The sequence below is a fragment of the Tupaia chinensis genome, unplaced genomic scaffold (genome assembly GCF_000334495.1).
Source record: "Tupaia chinensis unplaced genomic scaffold, TupChi_1.0 Scaffold142100_1, whole genome shotgun sequence".
Classification (NCBI taxonomy): Eukaryota; Metazoa; Chordata; class Mammalia; order Scandentia; family Tupaiidae; genus Tupaia; species Tupaia belangeri.
The window spans coordinates 438,831-448,067 of record NW_006201951.1 but is presented as its reverse complement, the minus strand read 5'-3'; the positions used below and the strand labels follow the sequence as shown (position 1 = coordinate 448,067).

General features: G+C 58.5%; 1 protein-coding gene across 1 annotated transcript; it reads right to left on the bottom strand.

Annotated features, from left to right (window-relative positions):
• Positions 1–900: 900 nt before the first annotated feature.
• ZMYND19 (zinc finger MYND-type containing 19) lies at positions 901–8,907 on the bottom strand. Its single transcript, XM_014582074.2, has 6 exons — positions 8,806–8,907; positions 7,922–7,981; positions 7,376–7,482; positions 6,654–6,794; positions 1,571–1,751; positions 901–1,429 (listed from the first exon to the last, which is right to left on the bottom strand). Exons 3-6 carry the CDS (start codon positions 7,474–7,476, stop codon positions 1,286–1,288), a joined length of 567 nt encoding a protein of 188 aa, XP_014437560.1. The 5' UTR covers positions 7,477–7,482; positions 7,922–7,981; positions 8,806–8,907; the 3' UTR covers positions 901–1,285.
• Between the last annotated feature and the right edge of the window lie 330 nt (positions 8,908–9,237).

The following is a 9,237-nucleotide window of genomic DNA, read 5'->3' as shown; positions in this document are numbered from 1 at the left end:
GGCGGCGGCGGGCACCGGGCGGCCGGGGCGGGAAGCGCGGCCAAGTCCGCGGGAGCTCGCAGGCCCCGGGCCCATCACCCCCTATCCCGCCTCCCCAGCCAGACGTCCTGGGTCCGCACAGGGCCAGTGTTCTGCCGCGACACTCCCACGTGGCTGGCCCCGGTCCTGGCGGCTTCGATATCAGCGGGGCAAGGACTGCACACCCGAGGTCCTGGGGAGGACTGCGTGGTGATCCCCCTGGGGGTGGCAGCACTGTCCCTTTCACTGTCTCCAGTGGGCACAAGCCCCTAAGGCAAAAACCTCTCCAAAAAAGTCCTGACGCTCTGCCGGGCGGGTGTGAGTGTGGGCGTGGGTGGCTCCAGAGGCTCAGACAGGCCTGTGCAGCTGCTGGAGGCTCTGCTGAGACCAAGTGCCCCGTGGGGCCGTGTCCAGGCGCAGCGGCATGCTGAACTGTCAGAATGTGGAGGGACCAGTGAGCAGGAAGCCGCATGGCTGGTGGCCCAACCTGTGGTCAGGAAAGCCCTGCTCCACTGCTGGCTTGCTCTCCACTGCAGCATTGTGGAGGCACAGGCTGCCTGCCCCCATCCTAGGGCCACAGCCCCTCCACCCTGACTGCCCAGCATGCTTCTGCCGGCTCCACCTGGAGATCCAAGGAGGCTGGCAGGTGGCCTGTGGTTGCTCTGGGCAGAAGCCAAGCCGCCTAGCTGAGCTCCCAGGACTGCATAAACCCAGGTGAGCATTTACTGACCCTCGGGGCCAGAGCACCCCAGGCACCAGCAGACTGAGGAAAGGCCCGAGCACTGCTCAGATGGCTGATGGCAGTGAGTGTGGGCCCTCAACTCCACTCAGGAGTGAACTGCACCAGAACACCACGGGCAAAGAGGGAAGCAGAGCACGTGCGCCGGGTGATCCCACGCTTTACTTGTGGTTCGGACCCCCAGGCCGGCCACGCTCCCGGGGCTCCTGCCACTCCGGAGAGCTGGCGGTCTGCCACGGGAGGGTTACAGCAAATGATTCTGATTCCCAACCCTCCCTGCCTCCCCCAAAAAAACTGTACATGAGTTTACAAACATATCAACATATAAATAATGAGAGCCGTCCTGGGCGCCTCCAGTCGTCCCTGCTGGAGGTGAACACCAGAGGGGCACTGTCCCCACAGGCTGCCGGCAACGCTGGAGTCTTGTGGCGGCTGGTCCCGGCCTGCTGCCTGCTCTTGGGGCCTCCAGGTCCAACCACGTCTGTCCCATGCCCCAGGAGGCGCCGGACGCTGTGAGCTGGGCACCCGTCACCGCTCCGGCTCGAGCTCATGCTGAGAGGGCCGCTTCCTCTCCCGGCAGTGCCTCTTGTGGGCGGGCCAGTCCCTCTGCTGGCACTGGGAGCCACAGTAGCGTGCTGCCTGGCAGCGCCCGCAGATGTTGAACTCGCGGAGCTGAAACAGAGCACCCGGCGTCACCACTCCACCTGGTGGCACCTGGGGCTGCGAGGACCCAACAGAGCCCTGCGCCCCAGGCAGCCCTGCTGCAGTGAGGGGAGGCCCGCTGTGGAGAGCACGGGAGTGCCCAGGGCGTACCTGCTTCTCGATGACCGTGCAGGGTGGGTAATGGCACTCGTAGTAGGTGCAGGAGTTCTCCTCCTCCTCTACCACGTCCCCATTGGCGTTGTAGTACCGGGTGACGTTCAGCACAGGGAACTGCTCCTCTATGGGGTCCGTGGGGAGCTGCTGAATGGCGAGCCAGTACAAGCTTTGCTCCCTTAAAGAAAGCAGCAGGCAGCTCAGCGCTGTAGCCGTGTGGCTCCGGGCCCTGATCTCTGGCCTGGGGCACCCGCCTCATGGTCCGCACACTGAGCACATTCTGCCGCCCACCAGCATACACGTGCCAGGGTGGGTGGGTGCGCGGTGCCCTGCTGCCCCCCCATGCCAAGCTGCCCTCAGGGGAGCGGGTCCCTGAAGCTGCAGGACCCTGAGGTGGTCAGGGGCCTGGGAAAGGCATGTGAGGCCCCCAGGCCTGTGCTGGGCTGGACTCCAGGGCAGCACCCTTGCCCTGCGCTGCCAGCCAAATGGAAGCCAGACTTGGAGGACTTGCTAAGGGAGGATGGGACCAGGGCTGGCCTAGGTTGCATCACTGGACTCCCAGTTGGAATTCCTGTCTCTCTCTCCTTGACGGCTTAAGATTCACCCTGGGTGCACGTGCGTGCATGCCCAAGATTCCAAGAGGAGAACAGAGAAGGGACTGCAGTGTGGCCCTCCCCCCAGGGGGTGATTCCTCACTTTCTGTCTCCCTGTCTCTCCAGCAACCTTAAGACAAAAACTTTGAAAAAAAAAAAAAAAAAAAAAAAAAAAAGGGCAGGACTGGTGGTGGCCTAACAGTTACATCACTGAACTCCCACTTGGTCAAGCACGATTTGAGTCCTGGACCTGACAGCGTGAAAATCATGCTAGCATACGTGTGCATGCCCAGATCCCAGGAGAGCAGTGTGGCCATCCCCCGGGGGTGGTTTCTCACTTTCCCTCTCACTGTCTGTCTCTCAGGCACCCTAAGGCAAAAAACCCTCTTAAACAAATAAAAAGGGAAGCGGGGGGCTCGCCCGCTCCTGTTTTAACATCCTACAGGAGGAGCGGGGGAAACACACTCCTGCCAAGGCCTGTTCCAGCCGACCTCACGGCCCAGCCAGGGTGTGAGGAGCCTGTGTCCTGCTCCTGGCTGACAAGGGTTAGTGGCCTGATCTCAAGGCGCCAGCCCATAACTGAGGGTCCAGGCTGGCTGGACTGCAGGCCCTACGCTGGTCTGACGGCTGCTCCTGGCCTGGGCGTCCACCCAGTGGGCCTCACACCTACAGGGCAGGCTCCTCCTGCTAACATCTGCTTGTGGCAGATAGCAGGCGCACACAGGGAGGAGAGGGCCACCATAAACACGACCCTTCCCCTCTCCACTGCCAGGTTCCAGCATGGAGTACATGCCCTGCACGTCTGTAAATGACCGGGCCAGGCCCACCATGGTCAGCCGGGTGCCCTGCACGTCAGGGTCAGCTGCCTACTGGTTCCAAAACCCTGAGCAAAGATGGATGCGTCCTCGTCCAACCCAGGCCCACTTCCCCAGCAGGAGGGGCTAGGACCCTCAGCCCAGTGCCTAGAAGTATAACTGCCCCTTTCCACACGAGTGTCCTCAGCCTCCATCAATGACAGAGGAGGTCCAGGGTAAAGCAGAGACCTGGCAGGATGACAGGGTGGCCCTCCACACCGTGGGTCCTAGCGGCAGCTCACTTGAGTGCAGGCACAAAGTATTCAAGAGAAAGGCAATGAAGCATAAGGCAGAGGCATGGCAATGCCCCAGGGAGGGTGGGTCCCAGGCCCACGGTGCGAGCCTGCCAGCCTGGACACACCGGGCACGTGCGTGGCCACCCAGACCTGCTGGCTGCAGGGGCCAAGACAGCCATGCCCTGTGGAGCACCTCTCTGCACCTGCCCAACGTGCAGTGTTCCCATGAGCGCATGAAGGTCACAGAGCAAGAGGCAGACTTAGCGAAGGGGAAGCAGCATGTGCCAAGGCCACAGGTGAACGCTGTGCCACCCTGTGCCACTCTGCTGTGGGGCGGCAGCTCTGATGCCTGCCGGTGGGGACATATCCTGGTGTCTGCCCTAAACCGGACAGCGAGGCCAGGCCTGGGTGCTGGTCCTGCCCGCCGAGCGCCCTGCCCTACTGCCAACATCACAGCTTGGTTCCTCTGGGCAGACCCCTCCCCAGCCCCAGCACAGGGAAGTGACCAAACTGGCCCTGGGATGTCCCTCGAGGTCCCTGAGGCTCCCGCCTCATTCTGTGGAGCCTTCTGACTCCCTGAGCAGAGCCCACAGGGGGCTGCAAAGACCCCGCACTCCGCGTGTCTGCTGGGCCGGCAGTACGTGCCCTGCCTGTGCTGCAGCTAAACTGACCTGTTTCTGTGACCAAGAAATGGCCAGCCTCACACAAACAGAATGAAGGAAGTGCAGGGTCAAGACTCACACCGGAGCCCGCTCGACACCGGCAGGGGGCCTGAGGGCTATTCTGCATACTGTCAACGCCGGTCTAGTCTCGAAGATGACAACAGTAGATCCCAGCCCCAGCACTGTGACCCGCCAGCACCAGAAAGGCAGCCCAGAGATGAGAACACGGGTCCACCTGGCTCAGCTCAGTGCCCATCTCATCCAGCCCATCTTTCTAAGGCTCCAGAAGCTCTTAGCGGGGCTGGTGTGGGGACAACCGTCACATGTGGGAAGCCAAGACAGAGCCCCTGCACCCCCGTCCTGCTTCCTTGAACCACTGTCAAGGACAGGACTGAGGCGCCTGTGCACAGGGAGCAGGCCGAGGATGGAGAGGCCACACTTCTTAGCAAGAGCAGGCGCTCCAACTGCAGGCCCTACACCCGTTCCATCTCTCCTCATCACGTCAGCTATAGAGAGGCTCCCAGAACGGCCCAAGGGCCCAGCAGGTGGTGTGGTGGTTAAGGCGTTGGACTCTTACGTGGCCGACCGTCATTTAAGTCCCATACCTGGCAGCTTGCTTTCTTACTTTCCCCGTCTCTCTCTCTCTCTTTCAGTTTGTCCCTCTTCGGTCAAAATTTTAAAAATAAATAAAGTTAAATAAAGTAATTCTTTTTTTTTAATTTTTAAAGAATTATTTTATTTAACTTTATTATTATCATTATTATTTTCCAGTTTGACCAGAGAGAGACAGAGAGAGAGAGAGGAAGTGAGAAAGCAAGCCACCAGGTCCGAGACTTGAACCATGGTCGGCCATGTGGGAGTCCAGCGCCTTTAACCACCATGCCACTTGCCAGCCCCAAATAAAGTAATTCTTTAAAAAAAAAAAGGGGGGGGCGGCCCAAAGAGATAATCAAGAACCTTGCTGAACCAGCAGATGGCATAATGGTTACATCACTGGACTCCCATGTAGTTGACCATGGTTCAAGTCCCAGACCTGGTGACTTAAAACTCACCAGGAGCATATGCACATGTGCCCAAGATCCCAAGAGGAGAACGGAGGAGAGGGGACTACAGGTGTGTTCATCCCCCCAACAGAGGACTTCTCCCCTCCTGTCTCTGTTTCTCCAGCAAGTACACACGCCCTTCCCAGGGTCAGCAGGTGGCATGGTGGTTGGGGCACTGGACTCCCACATAGCCAACCACAGTTCAAGTCTCAGACCTTGCAGCTTATTTTCTTGCTTTCCCTTTCTCTCCCTCTCCCTGGTTGAATTAAAACACAACAGCAACAACAATAAATGGAATTAAATAAATTCTTTCCTTTTTTATAAGAGTTCTTTTGCTATAGGGTGGGGGTAGCCATGCCATGATCCCTTCTCCTCCATTCTCCTCTCAGGATTTTGGACAGGCACTCACACACACATGCCCAGTGTGAGTATAAGCTGCTGGGCTGGAGATTCAAACCAAGGTGGACTACATGGGAATCCAGCGACCATTATGCCACCTGCTGGTCCCAAATAAATTAAGTCTTTTTTTTTTGGAGAGAGATTTTTGCCATAGGGCACTTGCCAGACAAACAGAGAGAGACAGACAGACAGAAAACAAGAAATCACACCCCAGGGGGGTTGGCCACACCACAATCCCTTCTCCTCCATTCTCCTCTCGGGATCTTGGGCACACATGCACATGAGCCTGGTGTGAGTCTAAGCCACTAGGTCTGGGACTCGAACCGCGGTCGACTACATGGGAGTCCAGCGACATAGCTATCACGCTAGTTCCAATAATTCTTTTTTTTTTGGGAGAGGTTTTTGCTATAGGGCGCGTGTGGCTCGCCAGAGAGAGAGACAGAAAGCGAGAAATCACCCCCCAGGGGGGATGGCCACGCCGCAATCCCTTCTCCTCCATTCTCCTCTCAGGATCTTGGGCACGCACGCACGCATGCACACGCACCCAGCGTGAGTTTTAAGCCACTGGGTCCGGGACGCGAACCGCGGTCAACTACGTGGGAGTCCAGCGACATAGCTATTACGCTAACTGCTGGTCCCCCAATAATTCTTTTTTTAATAGGATATTTTTTTTAAGAATTATTTATTTAACTTTATTTATTCAGTCTTTTCTTTTCTTTTCTTTTTTTTAATTTGACCAAAGAGAGACAGAGAGGGAAAGTGAGAAAGCAAGCCACCAAGTCTGGCACTCGAACCATGGTTGGCCATGCAGGAATGTCCAGCACTACACCACCTGCTGGTCCCAATTAGTAATCCTTAAAAAATAAATAAATAAAAGGGACAAGCAGATGGCATAATGGCTACAACGCTGGACTCTCATGCAGTTGACCACAGTTCAAGTCCCAGATCCGGTAGCTTAAACTCATGCCAGGCACATGTATGCACATTCATGCCTAAGATTCTGAGAGGAAAATGGAGGAAAAAGGACTGCAGCATGGCCATCCCCCCTGGGGGGTGATTTCTTGCTTTCTATCTCTCTGTCTCTTTCTGGAGAGCGCACACGTGGTATAGCAAAAACCTCTCAAAATAAAAAAAAGAAACCTTTCCACTCCCTTGAAGAAAAGGAGGATCGTACATTCCGGGATAAAACAATCCAGGTCCCAAAACACGCAGACGAGTTGGGACAGAGCAGGATCATGGGCCCATTTCGTTGTCACAGGCCCTGGCCTGGCCCCCTGGCGGGGCCACACCCACCTCTGCTTGCTGGAGGTCTCTTCAGCTTTGGGCCGCCAGCCCCAGGGCACCAGCTGCAGGTTGTCCAGACGGTTGTCCACAGTCACAGCATTGAGATGCACCACCTGGAATCCGGGGGCCACGCCGCCCCTGTGTCGCTCCCTAGGAAACAGACAACACTCTAGGCTGCCACTTCGACCCTCGCAGCCATCTGCTCAGCCATGACAGGCCAGTTGGAAGGAACAGCAGCCACGTGGTCTGGGATGGGCCCTCATGACGGGGCCCACTGGATGGGCCCTCGGACTGCCGAGAGGAGCCCAAGTGCGTCAGTCTGTGGCCCAAACAGGACGGGCCACATGATGACTCAGGCCCTGGGCTCAAGAGTGAGGCCCAGTGAGCCAAGGGTGAGCCCTAGCCCCACATAGGTATTGTGGAGACAGCTTCCATGGAGCAGTCCCGAACATTTCAGAGCCTCACAGGCATAAGGAGGAGGCAGCTCACTCCCCAGGAAGGCGGCCCCTCATCTGTTCCCAACAGGAAGAGCGCAGACCCCACTCTCCTCCATAGTCCCCAGAAGGCCTGCTCGCTGCTTGTAGCCCCGTGACATGCAGCTGGCCACTGCTCTGGCTAGTCACAAGAGTCATGGGAGTGACTGCGAGGGTCAGACTGCATGTGCCCCACTGCCGTGGGCCCTGCACACTCATAGCTCATGCAGGTAGAGAGGAAGCTGCAAGGGGACCTACCACAGCAGCTCGTGGAGGAGGCGTCCGGACCCCCGGCCTCTGTTCTTGTCGAAGGCGTACGCGAAGATCTTGGCCCCATTTCCATCTGCATCCACCTCCATCCGGGCCTGGGAAGGGGTGAGGAACAACGTCACAAAGCCCCCAGCAGCCATATGGCAGCGCAGTGGTAAAAAGGGACAGGCGAGGCAGAGCTGCACGGGGAAGTGACTGGTGCCCGGAGACCTCCTTGAGCATACTAGGCACCTCCGGTCCATGATCCAGGGTTGGCAGGGGGGTGGACTGTGGTGACACCCTTTGCGGTGCCCTGTCTCTGTGTCTCTGTCACTCATGGAATAAATCAGTAAACTTTACAAAAGCCTCAGAGAAATGAAGTAGTCGGAGGACAGAGGCCAGGCCTGTTCCTAGGGCGCGGGGGCCTGTGGGGGCACTGGGCACAGAGGCGCACCTAGCTTCCCTCCAGAACCCACTACTGTGAGAGCACGGATTGGCAGGACAAAGGCTGGCCCCCCGCCCCGCCCTGCCCCGCGGCAGCCAAGCACCCCTTACCTCAAAGGAGTAGCTCTCCACCAGCGGGATGTCCTGCTCATCTATCAGCGTGTATTTGGTCTGGAAACCGAGCACACATTTCGAACCGTTACCCCGGGGGTGACACGGGCAGGCTGCACCTTCCCTGAGGCGGGAAGTGTCCACACCTCCGCACACCGAGACGGGTCAGCCAGCCAGGGCCTCGCTCTGCTGCGCTTGGCACTGCAGTGCAGGCAGACACGCTTAAAGCCAGTTATTACCCACGGTAGTCTACACAGAGGCTCAGGTCCACGCTGGACTAACCCCAACAAGTGGCAATGAACTTTTTTTTTTAAGAGTGCTACAGGGCATGTGTGCTCACCAGAGACCGAGAAACAGAAAGCGAGAAATCACCCACAGGGGGCATGGCTCCCTGCAATCCTTTCTCTTCCATTCTCCTCCTGGGATCCTGGGCATGCACGCGTGCACATACACATGCACCTGATGTGTTTCAAGCCGCTGAGTCTGGACTCTACATGGGAGTCCAGCAATGTAACCATCAAGCCATCTGCAGCCCAGCAGTGAACTTTCAGTGTACCAACAAGCCAACTGGGAAACAGAGCTGGTTCCAGCCGCTGTTGGGCCTGAGCAGGAGAGCAGGCACGGTGCTTGCTGGATCACCCCAGCTTTGTGTGACACAGGCCAGACAGGAGCCATCACGGTCATGTGGATGTGATCATCAACTGGAAAGGGACAACGGGAGTCTCCACCCCTCCTAATAAGAAAGCCACAGCCCCAACAGCCCCTGCCCAGGAAGGAGGTGCAGGACGTGGCTGCCCAGGCGGCCGAGTCACCCCTGGAAGTGTCTCTCCGGGGCCTGACCCTCCACCTCAGTCTGAGACCCTGCCTCCGCTCCTCTCTCCCACCTGAAGCTGCCGCTGCTGGTGGTGGGAACAGGTTCCCGTCCAGGGTAGGTCCCTAGCTGGGGCAGTTGCCTGCTGGCTCCTGGAAGAGCCACGTCTCAATGCCCACAGGTGCCACGGGAGCAAGGCTCAGACACAGACTGAGGCCAGACTGAGGGGTGGAGGCCAGAGGTGCAGGGAGAAGCCGAGGGAGGCCCTCCGAAGCGCAGGGTGCAGCCAGCCTGGCCACCCCGAGCACTCCCCACTGGGCCGCCCAGGCAGGTGTTTGGTGAGCGCTCTGGAAAGCGCGCCGCGCTCAAACCGCGGCCGCAGGTGCAGGCCGGCCGCGCTAGCCCGGCTCGCAGGAACCACCGAGGGCTCAGGGCTGCGGGCCACGCTTCCCGTTCGCAGTCGGCCCGGTCGCGGCCTTTCACTCCCCGCGGGCCCGGGCCGGGC

Excerpts from the sequence above, each read along its gene's own strand:
- ZMYND19 (XM_014582074.2), bottom strand. The coding sequence starts at position 7,476 with ATGGAGGTGGATGCAGATGGAAATGGGGCCAAGATCTTCGCGTACGCC. Across the intron at positions 6,795-7,375 it reads CTCCTCCACGAGCTGCTGTG|GGAGCGACACAGGGGCGGCG; the intron begins GTAGGTCCCCTT and ends TCTGTTTCCTAG. Across the intron at positions 1,752-6,653 it reads GAGACCTCCAGCAAGCAGAG|GGAGCAAAGCTTGTACTGGC; the intron begins GTGGGTGTGGCC and ends GCTTTCTTTAAG.